Here is a 19,546-nt window from a genome sequence, read left to right as displayed (position 1 = left end):
TGACTAAGTTCGATTGGGATGGTAACTTAGACAGGCCAGGCAATATTATAAAATTAAAAGAAGATTTAATAGAATATGGAAAGAAACATCCAAAAGTAAATGTGGGGTTGACACAATGTCACCTCTGGCTCATTGAATCAAAATATAGAAGAGAAACGAAAAAGAGAAAAAGAAAAGAAAAATGAGAACCTGGACTCCAGAAGACTGTAAGAAAGCTTGTGATGACATAACCTCACCCCAAATGGATGTAGAGTTGTGCATCCAAGACATAAGACAGTTACTAGGAAGTTACCATACTAACGGTACTGAAACCCAGCAAGTCCTCATGTGCGTTAATGGCAAAAAAATGGGGCACTGTTAGAGGAGATTGGATCCCAGTGGATCCAGCCACTCAAGGACCATGGCAGCCTGGCAGCCAAGAACTAAATGACAGACTTGACAGACTGTACGAGCGCATGCGAACTACTTTTACTAGACGAGCTGACTACAGCGCCATTACGGCCACGAGACAAAAGACTGACGGAAGTTTTGAAGACTATAGTATGAGAATGAAAGATGTGTTCCGGAAAAATAGTGGAATTCCGTATGCGGAAGAACCAGAAGGTCCCTACCAACAGCAGTTAAAGCAAGCTATACATGGGGGATCAAAATCAGAGATAAAATTATGGGTAGAGAGACAGTTAGTTGATTTCGGAACTTGTCCCCTAAACCGCTATGAACAACATGCTATGCATGCTGAAAGACAATGCCAAAAAAGTAAGAACAAATTAACAGGCATGTTTTTCAATGCCAATCCTTTCCCAAGCCGAGGCCAAGGGCGTGGGCGAGGCCGAGGCGGAAGGGGAGGAGGAGGCAATTCCCGTGAAAATGATCAGTGTCATTATTGTAAAAATTATGGACACTGGGAACGTGATTGTAGAAAGAAACAACGTGACCAGAGATACAATAGAGGACAGCAGCAAGGTTCTAATCCACCCCAACAATGACTAGAACTGGAAAAAGATGTCACAAAAATTAAAACAAATCAGGGCACAAAATTTGACCAATTGGAAAAAGAAGACTTAAAAGATGTTTTAGACTTAGAAACCATCTTCCCGTTTGCTGAAGGCAAACCAGAAATACAACTGACCGTGTTAGGTAATTCTTTAACATTTTTAGTAGATACGGGTGCAGGTAAATCAGTAATTAGAGATCCAATAGCTCTAAAGCCAACTTCTACACAGATTTTTGTGAGATCAGCAAATGGTCTCGTAACTAAACAAAGAATGTCAGTTCCTGTAGATGTTTGTGACCCTGTAAGTGGAATCACACTTAAAGCTCCTTTTGTGATCTCCACCACATGTCCCGTAAATCTGTTAGGAAGAGATCTTATCTCTCAGCTTCAGTTGATGATTCGTACCACAGCCGAAGGGATGTGGTCTGTAGATAGAATGGTTAATCTGTGGGTAAGGGAAGGAGGGATGTGCAGTAAATACTGGTCACTCGACATTCCTGAAAAGCAGCCCCCTCCATTCTCTGACCCAATCACTATGTTATATGGTAAAGCTCTGTCATACTTACAGCCTGAAGCCCAGCTCCACAATCAAGCTGACTTGCATGTAACCATGCATGTGGAGCGCACTGGTGAGATCTGTAAATCAGACTCACACGGCACATCAAGCTATGCAGAGCAGTTTGCTAAACTTAAAGATCCACAAATGATTGTAATTATGCATCTATATGTGTGTGGTCAGACGGCTGTCTGCACGGCAGGAAGTTTTTCCGTCGAAGCAGCAGCGCTATTCAAAGTGTCAGGTTCTGTACCACATGTTTCTATTGCTAAACCACTTAAGAAAAGATGGCAAGACTTGGGATGCGACGAAAAATAGCTGTATGTAAATGCACTGCACATACTAACAACACAGACGCAGTCTCACAAGGCAATGCCTTTGCTGACAAAGCCGCAAAGGCTGCAGCAAATAACAACACACTTCTTGATAATGATGAGGAATCATTTAGCCTAGAACCTGCAGATAATGATATTCTAAAAATGCAACAAAATGCTCCAGAAAAGGAAAAGGCCACGTGGAAGAAGCAAGGAGCCAAACTGGATGACAAAGGACTGTTAACCATAGGAAACAAGCCAATCCTTCCCCGGAATATGCATAAATGGGCAGCATTAGTGAGCCATGGGCCATGCCATGTCTCAACAGGAGGGATGGTACAGATGGTTAATGAACATTATTACACTATAGGATTTCATACATACTCAAAAAATTTTTGTTCACAATGTGCTATTTGTGTAAAACACAGCCCACAGGGAGCCCTTAAGACCCCTGCAGGCACTACACCATTACCAAATCATCCATTTCACACAGTTTTTCTAGATTTTATTCAGCTAACACCATGTGAAGTAGAGTTAAAAGGAAATGAAGTTGTTCTTCCTAATTGTGGTGAGTGCTGTGACGGCGGGACTCGTGAGTTTCGGCCTTTGGGATTTCCGACAGGAGGGAGGTAATCAGGGACAGAATGATGCTCTGAGGTGTAGTACCTCTTGTTCGGGGTTGCATTGGCCGGCTCAGGGATCAGTTGTTACTAGTACTTTGCTGCAGGTGGAAGAACGATTTCTACTGGACGACGATGAAGAGGAATCGGAAGAAGAATGGATCAACGTAATACAAGATGTAAAAGAACTGTTCAAGATGTCTTAAGCTGTACCCATGTTGAACTCTGAGTGTAAGAAATGTGTTTCTAGCAAAATGACGTAATGCATTGAAATTTCATGAAAATGTAAAGATGTAATACTGATGATGAAAATCTAGACGCATTTAACGATAAACAGGAGGGAAATGTGAGAAGAATTATTGTTATTGTTGTTATTAGTATTATCTTTAAATGCTATTGTATGTAGATTTTGAGTGTTTGAGGAATGTTGACAGGAAAAGAACATGAGAGTATGTGGATGACACCTGGGTCAAAATTCAAACACAAGAATTGGAAGCGTTCTCTGATCACCTCAACAAAACAGACGAGCATGTAAAATTCACCCGGGAAGATGTAAAAGGAAACAGTCTGGCCTTTCTGGACTGCGCAGTCAAGATCACTGAGGACAGAAGTCTCACCATCGAAGTCTACAGAAAACCTACACATACCGACCAGTACCTCCAGTTTGACTCTCACCTCCCACTGGAACACAAGTTGGGAGTGATCAGAACTCTCCAACACCGGGCCAGAGAAATACCCACCACATCCCAAGGCAGAAAGAAGGAACAGGACCACATTAAGACAGCTCTCAAAACATGTGGCTACCCAGACTGGGCCTTCACCAGGACCTCAAGAAAGCGAGACCTCAGCAAAGGAGAGGAGGAGAGAAACAAACGCCGCAGCGTTTCCATCCCCTACCTGTCTGGAGTCTCAGAGAAGTTTAGGAGGATCCTCCAGAAACACGACATACCGGTTCATTTCAAACCCAGCAACACTCTCAGACAGAGGTTAGTACACCCAAAGGACAAGACACCAAGACCCAAACAAAGTAATGTTGTTTATGCTGTACAGTGCCAGGAGAAATGCAAGGAACTGTACATTGGGGAAACCAAACAACCTCTCCACAGAAGAATGGCACAACACAGACGTGCCACCTCTTCGGGTCAGGATTCAGCAGTCCACTTACACCTAAAGGAGAGTGGGCACTCCTTCGAGGACAGCCAAGTAAGGATACTGGCCAGAGAAGACCGCTGGTTTGAAAGGGGGGTCAAGGAAGCTATCCATGTTAAATTGGAAAAACCATCCTTAAACAGAGGTGGTGGCCTGAGGCACTTCCTGTCACCCACATACAATGCAGTCCTCCACTCCTTCCAACAACAAAACAAACATTCACACCATTCCAGGAGACCCAGTGACTCATCACCATGTGATCCAGCAGACAAAGGGGAGACACCTCAACAGAAACTAGGTGAACGACCCTGCTAACGACTCTCAGGTGACCACCCAGATCATTAGCATGCTAATGGTCCACAGGGGCTATATATTTTCAAGCTCTCTCCCCAGCGATTTCAGAACTGAAGAAGCCTTCTGGATAGAAGGCGAAACGTCTTCAAGAGAAGAAACCCAGTCCAGTTGACAGAGAAAACTACCTTGGAAACATGAGAGTGTTTCTTAAAAGTGCTGAAGCTGTTTACAACCAAGCCCAGCACCCAGATGTATCCCGTTGGTCAAGATTAGAGAAGTTTGTTAAGATGGGAGAAGATGTCAGAAGACAATGAGTTATGAGATCCTGTTTAGACACCCATTCTGTTTGCACCAATAAAAGAGGTGAGCGAGCAGCAGACGAACAGAGTTGAGAGAGAAAGCTTGAACTGCTGCTCGACTCTCCCTTGCAAGGAAGTTTGCGTGGTTGATATGAGTCTAGTGAACGAACAGCGCGGGTGATCAAAACTTCACCCTCACACTTATCTCATCTCGTTTTGTCTCGTCTTCTCCCACTTTAACCCGAGCTGGGTTGCAGGGGCAGCATCTTAAGCAAAGATGCCCAGACTTTCCTCTCTGTAGGCACTTCCTTCAGCTCTTCAGGGAGTCAGCCGAGAGACATAGTCTCTCCAGCTTGTCCTGGGTCTGCCTCATTAATTTTCACATGATCATGTTGCATTCACTTAAAAAAAAGTCAATACATCAATACGCAAACTGATGTTTTCTCGACGAGCAAACGTCAAAAAAAGTCAAAATATGATTGCAACATTAGTTTTCATATGATCATGTTGCATTCCCTTTTTTTTTTTTTTTTAATTTTTTTTTTTTAAAGTGCATTCATACCCACACTTGACGTTTTCTCGACGAGGTGCCTGGAACACCTCCCTAGGGAGTTGTCCAAGCCACCGAAGTTGTCTCCTTTCAACAGGAGTAGCAGCTCTTCTCTGAGCTCCTCCCAAGTGACTGAGCTTCTCACCCTATCTCTAAGGTAGCGCCCAGCCACCCTGCGGAGGAAAATCATTTCAGCCACTTGTATCCGCGTTCTTGTTCTTTCGGTCATTACCAAAAGTTTCTGACCATAGATGAGAGTAGGAGCATAGACTGACTGGTAAATCAAGAACTTCGCTTAGCAGTGAAGCTCTCTCTTCACCATGATGGTCTGGTACACTGAGTGCATAACTGCAGAAGATGCACCGATCCACCTTTCAATCTCACGCTCTATCCTTCCCTCACTTGACTCCAAGATACCTGAACTCCTTCACCTGAGGCAGAACCGCTCCATGGACCTCGAGTGGAAAAACCACCCTTTTCCAGTCAACAACCATGGCCTCGGATTTTTCAGGTGCTAATTTGCCTCCCAGCTGCTTCGCACTTGGCAGCAAACCGCCCAAGTACATGCCATGCCAGTTTGGACTGCCCCCGGGCCGGGTCCCATGGACTCAGACCCCGGCCACCAGATGCTCGCCTGCAAGCTCCAACCCCAGGCCTGACTCCAGTGTGGGGCCCCTGGTAACGCCAATCTGGGTGACGTAAACAACCTTGATTGTGTCATCTTCATGGTGGGTTGGTGAACCGCCCTTAGTCTGACCCGTCACCGAGGACCTGTTTGCTATGGGAGGCCCTACCAGGGACATAACAGCCCTGGACAACTTAGCTCCCAGGCTCATTCAGGCACACAAACCCCTCCACCGCATAAGGTGGTGGTTTTTATTTTATGGAATGTATTTACTTTCTTATCTTCCTCCCACGCTTTCTGCAATAATTCCCTACTTCTCTTCTTCACTATGGCTTTTGCTTATCCTCTTGCTAATGGAACCGATGTTGTTATTTCTTAGCTAATTCCCTTTTAGGCCCTCATGTGCCGGCAGCCAGGAATAATGTACATCAATACCTCCTCTGAGGGGTCTCAATAAAGTGTGATATCATTCCAGACAGCCTCGTTTGCATGTTTTAAATCCTGGAATATGGTGAGAGACAAACAAATTCAATAAATTAACAACATAACCTTACCAATAGTGTGTTGGTGACATTATAAGTAATGCCCTGCCTTCCTGCAGCCAGTCAGCACCAGCAGAACCACAGAAGACTCATAAATGTTATATTACTTTATCATCGTTATGGAGATGAAGAATTAGCCCTGACAATCTTTTCAGTTGATCTGCATGTGCAGGAAGTTTTAGCATAACTCCTACCGTGTCCCTCCAAACTTCCTAAGCTCAGTCTGTAAATCCCTCCCCGGTTTTGGGGTTTAGTCCCAATTGAGTAGAAATTGACACTGCAGAGGTGTCCTTGGTGATACTTGTGTTTATCTTATATCTACCGTTATTCTTCTCTCAAAAGGGTCAATCACGACTCCGTCTACCTTTTATATTGAAAGGGCTTTCCTGTTTGAACGCGTGCCTCGGATTTTGTTTTGAAAGCACCTCCGGAAGTTGTGCTGCAGTGACGCAGTGTGGGTGCAGGTGATGCTGAGGAAGGAGCATCCTCCGTAGGTCCAGAGCAGCAGGACGGGCCGCTGCCTCCGGGCGATGACGTGATGCATCAACCGCCTGCGTCTTTTAAGTTTTAAACGTGACGTCCCTACCGTCCTGGAGCCGCTGGCGGCGTCTTGAGCTCGGCAATGGTGGACTTGTCTGGCAGCGGTGCCGTGGGGACCGAGCTGGGTCAAGGCTCCGGCTCCAACAACAATGCCAAGAAAACGAAAAAGTCGCGGACCAGAAGAGGCAAAAGAGGCCGACGAAGAAGAAACAAGAGGAACACCCGGAGCAACAAGACCCCACCGCCGTATTTTCCACCCGAGGTAGCAGCGCGAGGATTAAGGCAGGAGCCTGCTGAAGCTAGTTCCGGGCTAATTTAGAACACAATAACACTAGCCATCAAATGCTGTGGCTTAAATCTCCATTCAGCCCCAAACCTTCCCATATTAACCTTTCACCTTTTCATTACTATGACCGTCAATGTCGATCTCTTTCTCTTTATTTCAGGCGGAAGAAGGAAATATTGAGTACAAGGTAACTTTTTTTATAACAGGTTGTATTTTTGACCACATCGGTAGAAGATAAATAATATGTAGATAAAACATGTGATTGTTAGCATTTAAAGGTGAGATTATTAAATTAAAGATGGCCCACACACTGATTTACAAGAGTCCTACAGAATTAGAAAGTCCTTAGTTTTCAGGACAAACTAGCATTTCTTATTGAAATGATGCTTTTTGACAACAGTGAATCAGCTGCTGCTGCTTTTCAGGCTGTAAAAGCTCCTGTTTGACCAAATTGTGTGTTATGATGCTCTTCATAGCTGAAGTTGGTGAATCCCACTCAGTACCGTTTTGAGCATCTTGCCACGCAGTTGAAATGGCGTCTGCAAGAAGGCCGCGGCGAGGCTGTCTACCAGATTGGCGTTGAAGACAACGGGCTGTTGGTGGGCCTAACGGAGGCCGACATGAGGGCATCGCTCAGAACCTTGAAGAGGATGGCAGAGAAGTTGGTCCACGTTTATAACAATGTAACATGGAGCTAAACCCAGCAGAGTATTTCCTGTTAGCCATTGCTAGCTCATTACGTGCATAAGCTAAACTCAGCCACGTGGGTTTGTTAGCTAACCTCAGGCAACTTCTCCTTATGGAGTTTTAATGGTGTCGGTTTACAAAATCAAACCTGAAAGTCCAGCTCTGGTTCTCTGTCATCAGAGTCGGTGCTGATATCACCCTCCTCAGAGAGCGGGAGCTCGACTATGACTCGGACAGAAGCACCCGCAAAATCGCAGAAGTTCTGGTCCGAAAAGTTCCTGATGACCAGCAGGTGAGGTTTTTCCTTCAGTTAGGTTCCTCTGGAGAACCTGTGTCCTGACAAAATCAACAACACACATGTTTATTCATTTTTAACCCTGACTGAACCTGGTTCCTCATCACCTCTGCCCTGGACTGGACCGGACTCCATCACATCTGACCTGGACTGCACCTGGTTCCCCCTCACCTCTGACCTGGATTGAGCCTGATTCCTCATCACCTCTGACCTTCGGCTGTTTCCACACAGTTCCTGGATCTACGGGTGGCTGTTCTAGGGAATGTAGACTCGGGGAAGTCGACCCTCCTGGGTGTCCTGACACAGGGTGAGTTAGACAACGGACGTGGGCGCGCACGACTCAACCTGTTCAGACATCTGCATGAAATCCAGACGGGTAGAACCTCCAGCATCAGCTTTGAGATCCTGGGCTTCAACAGTAAAGGAGAGGTGAGCTGACACACACACATTGCTGTCACACACCTATGCACACGCTCATGCACTTGCACATTTTTGGTATTTCAAAAATCAAACCGTACTATTAACACTGCAAAAGTTAGCTACTCTTGCGTGATTTTCAACACATCACACAATGAGGGCATCGTACACTTCCATAGCTGGTTCTGGTCTCAGTTCCATGGAGCTCAGCAGCAAGTATGCTGGCCGAGGGAAGAACAGCATGCTCACCCGTGAACTGGCACTGCTGGCGACGCGTTGGGCCAAGGAGGGACTGTTGCTGATGCCTGACCGGTTCACTGCAGATTAGCCAGCCAGGGACAACTCGATCAAACCGATTACTCCTTGCTCCCAGGCCATTAGCATCTGTTTCTCCAAGCTAACAGCTAATCTTAAGTCAAATCAAATCAATCTTTATTCATATAGCGTCTTATACAATCAAAATTGTTTCAAGGCGCTTTCCAGAATCCCAGGGCCTGACCCCAGACAAGCAACAGTGGCAAGGAAAAACTCCCCTTAACAGGAAGAAACCTTGAGCAGGACCAGGCTACATTAAAAACCTGACGCACCCCTCATCCTCATTACCAGGAACATGTAAACAAATTATATTTGCTGAGGACCTGCTGCGTTAACCTGCTGCGCTAACACCTGCAGGCCCAACTGATCATGTGTCCTCCTTCGTTGGTGGTGCTTCAGGTAGTCAACTACAGCGACTCCCGGACAGCCGAGGAGATCTGCGAGAGCTCCTCCAAGATGATCACTTTTATTGATCTGGCCGGACACCACAAGTACTTGAAAACGACCGTTTTCGGCCTCACCAGCTACTGCCCCAACTTCGCCATGCTGATGGTGAGCGCCAACACCGGCATTGGTGAGCAAAACCGTCACCAGCAGGTGACAGATCAAATATTGTTTCCAATTCCATGTGATACTCCACAGCGCCCCTTGCTGGGAACACATGAGCTCAGCCCCAGAACATAAGCTTTATTGCCTTTGCGTTTACTATATTTAATGTCTAAAATGTTAATTTAAATGCTGTTTTAGCTTCACAGCTCAGATGATTTCTGTAGAAAAACTACATAGTTTGTTCCAAATTCTGGTATCATCCATTTTATCCTCAAACAGCTGGTACGACCCGTGAACACCTGGGCCTGGCCATGGCGCTCAAAGTTCCTATCTTTATTGTGGTCAGTAAAGTGGACCTGTGCTCCGGCAGCACCGTGGAGCGGACTGTCCGCCAACTGGAGCGGGTCTTGAAGCAACCGGGCTGCAACAAGGTTCCCATGGTGGTGTCCAACCCCGATGATGCCGTCACAGCTGCGCAGCAATTCACACAGTCAACATGGTGCGTTCAAGTACTCTACCAGTGCTGGTTCTTGTTGATTTTGTTACAAATGTTGTATTATTATTCTATTTAAACATTGTCAACAACTTCTGGACAAAGACTGAAAACAATACTGTGTGTGTCTATGTGTGTGTGTGTCTATGTGTGTGTGCAGCGTCACTCCCATCTTCACACTGTCCAGTGTTTCTGGAGAAAATCTGGATCTCCTCAAAGTGTTCTTGAACATCCTTCCTCCACTGAGCAACAGCAAAGAGCAGGAGGAGCTGATGCAGCAGCTCACTGAGTTCCAGGTACACACACACACTCTCTAACAGACACACACCAATGTTCTTATGTGTGTGTGTGTGTCCAGGTGGATGAGATCTTCTCTGTTCCTGATGTTGGCACTGTGGTGGGAGGAACTCTGTACAGGTGAGAACACAGGTGAACTTCTGAGTGTACAGCTGAGTGTTACTGCTCAGCCTGCAGGGGGCGCTCACAGGCCCCGACAGGGAGAGCAGAAGAAAGGAAACCCCACACAAACCCAATGGGAAGAGGTAAACAGAACTGGGTCCACCAACATGTTCCAGGTTCTGGCATCTGAGCCCCCCCCCCCCACACACACACACAGTTGTTTGGTTGGTGTGTTGTCAGATGCTGGTGTGTGATTGGTCCGTGATGTGTGTGTCTGTATCAGTGGCACCTGCAGGGAGGGCGATCGGCTGGTGGTTGGGCCCACCGACCAGGGACGGTTCCTGCGTCTGAAGGTGGGCAGCATCCAGAGGAACCGCTCAGCCTGCAGGGTGCTGAGGGCCGGGCAGGCCGCCACGCTGGCGTTGGGAAACTTTGACCGCTCGCTGCTTAGAAAGGTCAGAGGTCACATGGGTTCACAGAGCATCTTCAGCTGACCTGTAGCTGGTGGGCGGAGTTAACTCTGCACCAGAATTAAATGAAATCTGTATATTGGCTGTTCCAGGGGATGGTGTTGGTTAGCCCGAAGATGAACCCCACTATCTGCTGCCAGTTTGAAGCTGCCATCATCCTGCTATTTCATGCCAAAACCTTCCGCCGGGGCTCCCAGGTCACAGTGCATGTGGACAATGTCCGACAAACGGCCACAGTGGAGTGTCTGCAGGGGAAGGTCAGTTCACCCACGCCCCTTGTGGGTCATCTGTTGTGACTAGCCACTTCCCTTATTATGCTAACCAGGCCCCCTCTGTCTGCTACAGGAGGAGCTGCGCACCGGCGAGCATGCCGTGGTCCGTTTCCGTTTCATAAAGCACCCCGAGTACCTGCGACTTGGTGCCAAGCTGCTGTTCAGGGAGGGCGTAACCAAAGGCATTGGCCACATCACTCGTCTGCTGCCCCCCCTCCCTCAGAACCAGAACCAAGACCAGAACCTGCAGGAGCATTAGAGAACTCTTTGACTCTGGATGTTGCTCTCCCACCTCTGTAATGCATCTTATTCATCATCATCCTCCTCCTCCCAGCACAAACTGGTGTGTCCACTTCAATCTTCTATTTGAACTGGTTGTGGTCCTCACAGCAACAGGATTATCTCTGTGCCTGGATTTGAAGGTGGTTCCTCAAGCTTTTGGTTCTTCAGAAACATGCTGCAGAAGGTGCATGTACAGAACTGATTGATAGTTGAGAGGTTTCCCATTTGAACACCTGTTTAAACTGGTTGCTGTGAACTGACCATGTCAGCTCTATGGACCAGGTCACATGACCTGAACAGTTGCTCCAGATGTACACTCTGAGGAATCAGGCAGAACCTGCATGTCTGTGACAGAACTGAGAACCTTCTCTGTGATCTTTAGCTGCTTTCAGAAGCCAGAAGGTAACTTCTGTGGGTCCTGTTGAACATTTCAATTCACCTACTGCTGACTTTGCACCTTCTGTTCTGTGGATCTGGTTTTCCTTCTGTTGCTGAATCTACAGAATCAGAGAAAACTCAACATTTTTCAGTACATTTACCAGCTTGATGTTTTTGTCTCTAAATAAAGAAACGGAAGCTGTTCAGTTCATTTTAGTGACCTTAGCTCATGTTGAGAAGGTTCTCGGCCTTCTGGAATCAACTGAACCATCCATGCATGAGAGCAGTGGGGTCAGAGCCTGTTCCTGCTGGGTTCCTCTACTGGTGGCTCAAGTGTTCTAACCTGCAGGTGTGAGAATTACCTGCCTGCCTTCAAACCAGCTGTGTTCAGATGTTGGTGGAAGTTTAAAGAGGAGAAGGTCGGAAAGCCCATCAACACCAGCTAGCATAGCCCATAATAATCAAGAATCAGCTGATATGCAGCCATTAAATTGTGTGTGTGTCTGTTGGGGGTTTACTCATCATCTTCATTAACAGAAAAGACCAAAAATTCAGAAAAACAGATTTATCAAAGAAATAGCTGTGAAAAAGTGGTTAAATAACCAACTTTTATAAGGAAGAAAAAATAAAAGGAAACTTCAGCAGATTTACATGAAATTAAATAAGATCATGGAAGAAAAATGTTTTTGTTATTTCAAAAGTATTCAAATCAAAAGTGTCACTGAAATAAATAACATAACATCCAGAAACAAAATCAACAAAATGTGTTTGACTGACACCAACGTTGTCCTTTGTGACCATTGACAGGACCAGAATCCTGACAGAAAATGTTTTCCTCCTTCTAAAGGAGTGATTTGCCCTCCTGGGCTCTTTAGCTGTCCGTCATGCCAGGCTTCGCTGACGTGGTTTGATCCGTAGGTACAGCTGAAAGACCATAGTTTAGAACATCATCAGGTTGCAGCAGGAACAATGTCCCATCATGGTGACACCAAGATAAAATACTAGACTCGCTAACAACATGCTAATGCACCCTGTGTTGGGCCAGGAATATGTCGGGGTGGACTGACAGCTCACCCCCAGCAGGTTACGGGGAATGTAACCTTCGTTGTCTCCGCACCGTGCCCACCACCACTCCTTCTCCACTTCATCCTCTCGACTCAGCACCGTCAGGCAGTCTCCCTCACTGAAGCTGAGCTCGTCATCATTCTGGGGCTCATAGTCCCACAAGGCGTACACCACGCCGTGGTTCACCACACCCATCTTCTCCTGAACACCTGCCAAAGACACAAAGGAACAGCTCACAAAGAAACTCAATCGTCTTGAAAAATCGAACAGTTTGAAATGTCTTCGCAACCCTAAAACACAATAGGTGGTAAAATCACTGATGTCAGCAAACTTCAAACCTCCACAAAGACCATTCTGGAGTACCCAGCTCCCTCCCTCCTGTACCTTCTACTGTGTTCTGGTCTGGAATGTGCTCATGTTCCTGACAACAGTAGAAACTCATAGCACTACTCCAGAACTCACCCTTCTGTCGGGGTCTGTTTTTCTTACCGGAGAGGAACTGGGAACACTGGGCGTAGCCGTCCTCCATCTCTTCACATTTGTCCGCAGCTGTCTGCATGTCGCTGTAAGTGGTGGCGAACACTGCCGTCCCTGACTCTACCAGGAACTTACACAACTGGACATTGTTGCAGGAGGCAGCACAGTGCAGGGGGGTCCTACAATGGGCACCAGAGAAGTGTTAGATTGGTCTGGAACACAAAGTGCTAGCATGAATGCTAACAGCTGCACTACATTTACCAGCCATCACTGTCAGCAGCGTTGGCATTAACTCCAAACTGGACCAGGAACTTGACAATCTCGGTGTGTCCGGCACAGACGGCGTTATGCAGCGCGGTGATGCCCTCGTCATTCGCCGTGCTAGGATCTTCCACCTGCACCAAAGACCTCCGTTAATGAAGATCCAACCATTTTCATGGCTGGATCAGATGCAATTGAGACAATTAATTAATTAAGTATTTATAACTGTCTGCAGAATCTCAGCACTGCCACCCTGGAATGATGGTCCATGTGGGGAGTTCTGGTTTGGACCAGCTTGTTTGACTGGGACCAGAACTGGACCCTCTCCGACCCCACCCACAACAAATCCCCCAGGATCAACTGACCATCATTATTGAACACTTTTTTCAAGTGTGAACTAGACTCCGCCCACACAGAGACTGACTCACATCATAGATCACTCTCTGGACGAGTTCGTACTCGCCCTCCAGAGATGCATCCAGCAGCAAGACCAGAGGGTTGAACTTGACCCGCATGCTGCGGTCCTGTGGATCCGAGCTGCTTTGCCAGAGGATGGACTTCTTCCCCTGAGACAGAACCCAGAACACCATCATCGTCTGAGAGGATGCCTCACAGTTGCATAAAAAAACCAATCAATCTTTAACCAAAGGACTCACCAGGGGCACCTGCACCTGCCCTGTGACCTCTGGTGGGGGTAGGTGGATGTCATCAGCTCCTTGCTCGCTCTGAGCACAGCAGGGGTATGTTGTGGGTGGATAGGGGTGGAACTCCTCTGTCAGGTGTTCCTGGTGGGCAGGAGAAGGCGGACCTGCTTCTTCCTCTTTATCCTCCAGCAGGGGCAGCAGAGCGCGACAGGTGGCAGGTTCAGTGACAGGACAGCGTGAGGGCAGAGGAGGCAGGGTCACATTGTCATCTTGATTTTCATCTAATGGCTGACCATCACTAAATTTCTCATCCTCCACAAGCTGAGGATTGCCCCAGGTCTGCACAGGAACAGTTTCCATTGCAGCCAGGGTGGTTTTCTGATAGAGCAGCTTCTGAATATTGGGTCCAGCCGGGCCCTCGGGTTCTGTGATGGAGCTGCGTTTCTTTAAAGGCCGGGGAGCGTGATGTAGGCGGCGGCGCAGGGCCTCAAGGTCCACATCACTGGGGATTCTATGAGGGTTAGAAAGGAAGGGGAGGAGCTTGGTAGGGCTGAGAGGGCGAGGGGTGGAGCATTCGCCCGTTCCTCCACCAGTTTCTGGAGCACCCAAACAACTGCTGTCCAGCTCCATCCCATCATGTACACATGAGGAAGAATTCACATTTGAGCTGTCTACAGGCTGCTGCCCCCCGCTGACTGGGAAGACTGGTTTACCATACACTGTTAGGGCACAAACAACAAAAATTATAACTAAAAAATATTTTAGCTCACTGGTTTATCAAAGACTCCAGTTCTAACTGGTTTAGAACCAGTTACAGAAGAAGCACCTCTCGGCCAGCTGCAGGGCAGCGTGCCATGGCCGCTGAGCTGGAAGACTTTCTCCGGCGCCACCTGCTGGGTGTACATGGAGTATATTGATGAAGTTGCCACAGTCTGAGGCTTCTGAAGTGTGGTCGGGGGAGGGTCAGACAGGTCAGAGGTGTAGGGCTGCACGGCAGTGGCTGGTGGGTTTTCCTGTTTGGCAGGCAGAGGCAGAGTGTAGCTGTTGCAAGACAGTCCCGGAGGCCGGCGCTGAGCCCCGGCTGGAAGAACCTTCCCAGGGAACGTTCCAGTGCTGTAAGTGGGCATGAAAAAAGCCGTTGTCCTAAACAAGGAGAGTGGTTTGGGTTTCCCTGCAGGGACAGCCCTCTTTGTGGAGGCCTGACAGAGAAGGGTTTGAGTCACACAGCTGATCCAGCAGGTATCATCTCAACATCTGCATACCTGGTGGTCCATGAGCAGGTTCTCTGTCAGGTTCTTGGTCTGTGTCGGGACAGTTGGAGGTGAGCCTGCTCCAGTGAGGATGGCAAAGAAATTACCACCTGCAAGATGTTAATCCACATTTAAAACCTGTACTGAAAAATCTAAAAGTTCATCAGAGACAGAAAAGTCCAACAGACCGGAGCATTGGCGGCTGAGGCCTGACATGCGTGGCAGGGTGGAGGCTTGGGCAGAACCTTTACCAGACTCCACACACAAGCCCCCCCACTCCAACTGTATGCCTATTTTGGATGTAATGAACCCTGTGAAGAGCAAATGAATCAAATATGGAGGATGGAGCTTCTCTGTGTGTTTCCTGTTCAGCACAGAAAGACACAAAGACATTACGGTGTTCACTTGAGGCCGGTTTCACTGGTCTGGGAGGTGGCTTCAAAGAAGAGTCCTGCATGGCTGAAGTGGGACTGCTGCTGTCTGGGCACTCCATATGGTCCAGTACGGGAGGTCCCTGAGCACAGGACGTGGGAATGGACTGAATGTACGGTCCCACTGCTGCCACCCTGGAGAGGGCGCTGTGCTGAGGAGCCCCTTCCACTGAGCCCACCTGGGGGAACATGTTCATATTTGATGAATGAAGAATGACGAACGTTTAATGAAGCCACCATCACTCACAAGCTGGTTTTCCTTCTGTTGCAGAGCAGCTTTCTTCTTCCAGAGTCGCTGTCGGAGCTCAGCTACCCGCTGGTCCATCGCTGCCACTTCCAGGTTCCTCTTGTTCAGGCTGTTTCTCTGCTGCTGCAGATGGTTGCTGTGATCCTGGTTCCCTTTGGTTTTCAGCTGGAGGGACAGAGATGACGCTTGTTAGCGTAGCTGTTAGCAGGGTTTCTACAGTACAGTTACCATGTTGGAATTCTGACCTGCAGCTCTTTGTATAGACGCTTCAACTCAGCTGTGGAGGTGCTGTGATGATAGTAATGAGGAGGAAGCACCTCGAGCCTGTTGCTCTTCAGAGCTTCCAGCTGGTCACTCAGCTCCTCCACCCTGGACACAGCCAGCAGGAGTTCTCTCTGCTTCTGCTGAAAGAGCTCGCTCAGCTGCTCGATCTCCTCCACTGGGGACAGAAGAACAAGTGAATACATGACAAAGATCTCCATCTATACCGGACTTCCCAGAAGATTCAAAAGTCTAATCTTTCCTCAAGAGCTGAAACTTCATTGAAGATCATCAAAACACAATCTTTCACACGTTTAGAGTAAAAATTTGTCTGATGGTCTCCTGAAACACTAACCCAGTTTGCGGTTGCTGAGCCGTTTTTGCTCCACCTCACCACGGAGCGCTCGCACCCACTGCAGCTGGGCTTCCTGGTTGTGAGCATTCTCTCGAAGCTGCCGCAGATGCTCCTGTTCAGACAACTCCTGCTGCTCCTGCAGCTTCAGGCTCATGAGCTGCTGCTCCTGCAACAGACATAAGTTCAGTCTGACAGACTGGACTCACAGGATGGTAGAAGGTCCACCTGTGTTCTCTTCACTGATGATAGTGCAGAAGGCCCTCTGGAGCACCTTGGAGGCCAGCAGGTGTTGCTGGCTGTTGATCTGCTGCTGCTGCCAGGTGGCCAGATCCTGAAGGTCGCTCAGAGTGACATTGATTTGAGTTGTTGAAGCCTGAAACATACATATTGAATTAGAACTCACTCACTCACTCCATCCATCCATCCATCCAGTGAGTGATCCAGAGTGATCCCCCTGTCGCTCACCCCGTTTTCCACAGATCTCTCCTCTGAAGAGTCCATTTGATTCCTCTTCATTATCATATCTGCAGCTCTGGATCTGCCAGGACCAGGAAGTGTCCGGTGCCGCAGGAGGTATCGAACCTCCCCCCTGTGCTGCCCCCACTGCTGCAGCACCTCCATCATGTGCTCCCTCTCTCCGACCATCCGTTCTGTTGGGTAGGAACAGGAGGAAGGGGAGCCATCAACTCTATATTTGGTCATATAGATGCAGCCATAAATTAAAACCCTTTTCCTGGTCAGCCGAACCAAGGTCACACCTGCCAGAGCCTCACCTGAGCTCTGCCACATCTCAGCCAGGTAACACTCCCCCTCTCCGGGCTCCTTGCAGAACTCGACTACATCTCTGCACAGTGTCTCTGGCATGATGGGAACTTCGCTGATGTTTTGGTCGTTGTTGCTGCGGTACACAGTTAGGAACATCTGCAAATGAAACATTTAAAAGCCTTAAAAATTGTTTTCATCAGTCACCCTGTTTTCATCAGGTAGTTGCATCCAGCAGGCGATATGGATCTGCTGTCCAGAGCAGAGTCAACACTTACAACCCGCCCACAGCCCCACTGGGAGCCGGTAGGGGGAGGAGCCAGGAGTTTACATGCTCACAGCCCCAACATCCTTACTTGCAGCTGAATCCAATTTACCCCCCTCTATCCCAGTATAACCAGACATTTACCCTCTCTGTCCAAGTATGACCATTAATGTGTATTTATATATTCCAGTGTTTCCACGTGGAAACAAATATTTCTTTTAACTTCTAACACGGCTCCGTTTGAGTGTGATCAAGGTGTAAATCTATAGTTGGATTATTTCATTTAGCAGGTCATCTGTAGATTTTAGTTACAACAGAAATATAACAGATGGATAAAGAAAATAAATCCTTTTAGGATTGGGAAATAAGAAAATAAAGTATATATTTAAGACTAAAAAATTATTAGTTCATAATTTGTTAATAATTTCAAAATACTGGTAATTAAACATTTGTGTTAAATCGGCATAAAATAATAATGGAAACAGTCTAAATCTGAATAAATCAACACTGCAGGTTGAACTTTGATTACAGTAGCGTGATAGCAGATTTGAATCGCCCCAAAACACAAGCATTCTCACACACACACACGTCTGAAACATGTCAACAGTTTCCTCAGCAGCAGTGACGTCAGTGTTTCTGACCACAACGCTCCGCCAACACCAGCAGCCAATCAGGGGGCTCATCGATCAAACGGACTGATCAGGTGACTCACAAAGGCCCTGCCCGAGTGGACGTCTGGAGCCATATGGACCACAGTACCACGTGACTCACTAATATTGGATTAGCGCGCGCGCGCACACACAATTTTAACAAACATGCACCTGCTGTTCAGGAAAAGCAGGAGCTGGAATGTTGCATTGAACTCTTGTTGACACATTGTTCCACAAGATGCTACGTGCTAGTGTCCTCGCAAAATTTTTTAAAAGAAACAAAATTCGGCCAACCATAACAACAATCTCCTCAAAGATTCGGCTGAAAGTGCAAAGGATGATAGCACTAGCCAACATTAGCGCTGTTTTAAAGTGAACGAACGTCAGAACGAATAACTGACTGGCAGCTTTCACACCATGTGATCAAACTCAATGGGTGAGGACTACTTTTTGCCTGTAGTTACCACACCAGCCTCAGCTGTTTGTGCAGTTTTTATAGCAACAGTTACTAGGCAGCAGCGCAGAGCCTGAAAAAGATGAAGTCAAATCAGGAAACAGCAAAACATGGTTCTTATTGGAAGCGTCAGATGTGAGTAAGCATAAGTTCTGGCTTCCCCATTCTGCCCTTCATCACACTCCACCGTGAAGTCCAGTTAATCATCAATAATACTGGGAAGGGGCTCCCAGGTGGTCCAGTATGCTCCATTCTGTTTGGGACTCTCTCTGGCTCTCACACGCACACGCGCGTTCACACACACGGATAATAACTACACTTTAGATCAAAGAATTCACTTTAAACAAGCAAATATTTCAGATCTTTTGAATAATCCCAGAGTTCTGCCTTTTAAAATCGATTTTATCGATTGATTAAAACAACAAAAAAAGATTTATCGGAAATCTACACGCGTCTGCATGCATTAAACTGTACATGTCCAAATGCAAGACTGCATTGTTCGGGTCCGTCAGAATCGGACTGTAAACTCTCGGTTCCACCTGATTTAAACGGTCATTAATCAGGTCGGTTCGGATGAATCAACTTCTTGTACATGAACAAGCGGACGTGCTGCTCCACTCACCGGCATCATGTCGGCACCTGCCTCCTCTTCGTCACATGTGCGGTTCCGCCCAAATGCTGTGAAGAGCTCAGCCTACAGGCTCAGACTGAGGCCACCAGTCACGACGACGATATCCTTACTCTAGCTCTTCGCCGAGCCACGCCCACTACTGGGCCCATGCGGCCCCATCCACAAGGGTTAGACGTGCTTCCGCTTTTCAGAATAAAACCAAGACGCGATCGGAATCTTTAAGACCGGTCGGAAAATCGTCCCTTCAAAATAAAATCTAAAAACACGGCTGTCTGTTTGCCATTTCCATGTGTTGGTTTACTGACCCTCAAATCTTCATCCATCCATCTTTGACCAGGTTTGTCTTAACTGTGTCCAGTTTGAGGTGATTAGAGCCCCAGTGTACTGAAACTATTGATTATGATCAGATTCATGTGGTTTTCTACAGTCACACAGCAAGCGCCAGTCACCGGAACCTTAGTTTCTTT

General features: G+C 47.4%; 2 protein-coding genes across 5 annotated transcripts; one reads left to right on the top strand and one right to left on the bottom strand.

The window, feature by feature from the left end:
* The first annotated feature begins 6,379 nt into the window (after positions 1–6,379).
* Positions 6,380–11,537, top strand: gtpbp2b (GTP binding protein 2b). The gene is made up of 12 exons (XM_057035977.1): positions 6,380–6,745; positions 6,930–6,956; positions 7,246–7,430; positions 7,637–7,748; positions 7,983–8,180; positions 8,883–9,057; positions 9,312–9,531; positions 9,686–9,821; positions 9,884–9,942; positions 10,208–10,379; positions 10,487–10,651; positions 10,740–11,537. The coding sequence occupies exons 1-12, from the start codon at positions 6,566–6,568 to the stop codon at positions 10,923–10,925; spliced, it is 1,815 nt and encodes a 604-aa protein (XP_056891957.1). The 5' UTR covers positions 6,380–6,565; the 3' UTR covers positions 10,926–11,537.
* A 339-nt stretch (positions 11,538–11,876) lies between these two features.
* Positions 11,877–19,276, bottom strand: LOC130527397 (apoptosis-stimulating of p53 protein 2-like). Of its 4 annotated transcripts, none has more exons than XM_057035841.1 (17): positions 19,071–19,276; positions 17,091–17,238; positions 16,783–16,967; positions 16,589–16,690; positions 16,318–16,483; positions 15,947–16,140; positions 15,702–15,866; positions 15,420–15,633; positions 15,212–15,334; positions 15,036–15,133; positions 14,600–14,972; positions 13,786–14,492; positions 13,558–13,695; positions 13,130–13,263; positions 12,881–13,047; positions 12,401–12,600; positions 11,877–12,250 (listed from the first exon to the last, which is right to left on the bottom strand). In XM_057035841.1, exons 1-17 carry the CDS (start codon positions 19,077–19,079, stop codon positions 12,209–12,211), a joined length of 3,165 nt encoding a protein of 1,054 aa, XP_056891821.1. In that variant the 5' UTR covers positions 19,080–19,276; the 3' UTR covers positions 11,877–12,208. The 4 variants fall into 4 exon arrangements, with proteins under 4 accessions (XP_056891821.1, XP_056891822.1, XP_056891823.1 ...); XM_057035842.1 differs by having other exon boundaries at positions 15,429–15,633; XM_057035843.1 differs by lacking the exon at positions 19,071–19,276 and having other exon boundaries at positions 16,783–17,005; positions 17,091–17,231.
* Between the last annotated feature and the right edge of the window lie 270 nt (positions 19,277–19,546).

Source organism: Takifugu flavidus, chromosome 6, assembly GCF_003711565.1.
Source record: "Takifugu flavidus isolate HTHZ2018 chromosome 6, ASM371156v2, whole genome shotgun sequence".
Lineage (NCBI taxonomy): Eukaryota > Metazoa > Chordata > Actinopteri > Tetraodontiformes > Tetraodontidae > Takifugu > Takifugu flavidus.
The sequence above is the reverse complement of the archived record's forward strand: the minus strand, read 5'-3'. Positions and strand labels throughout refer to the sequence as shown.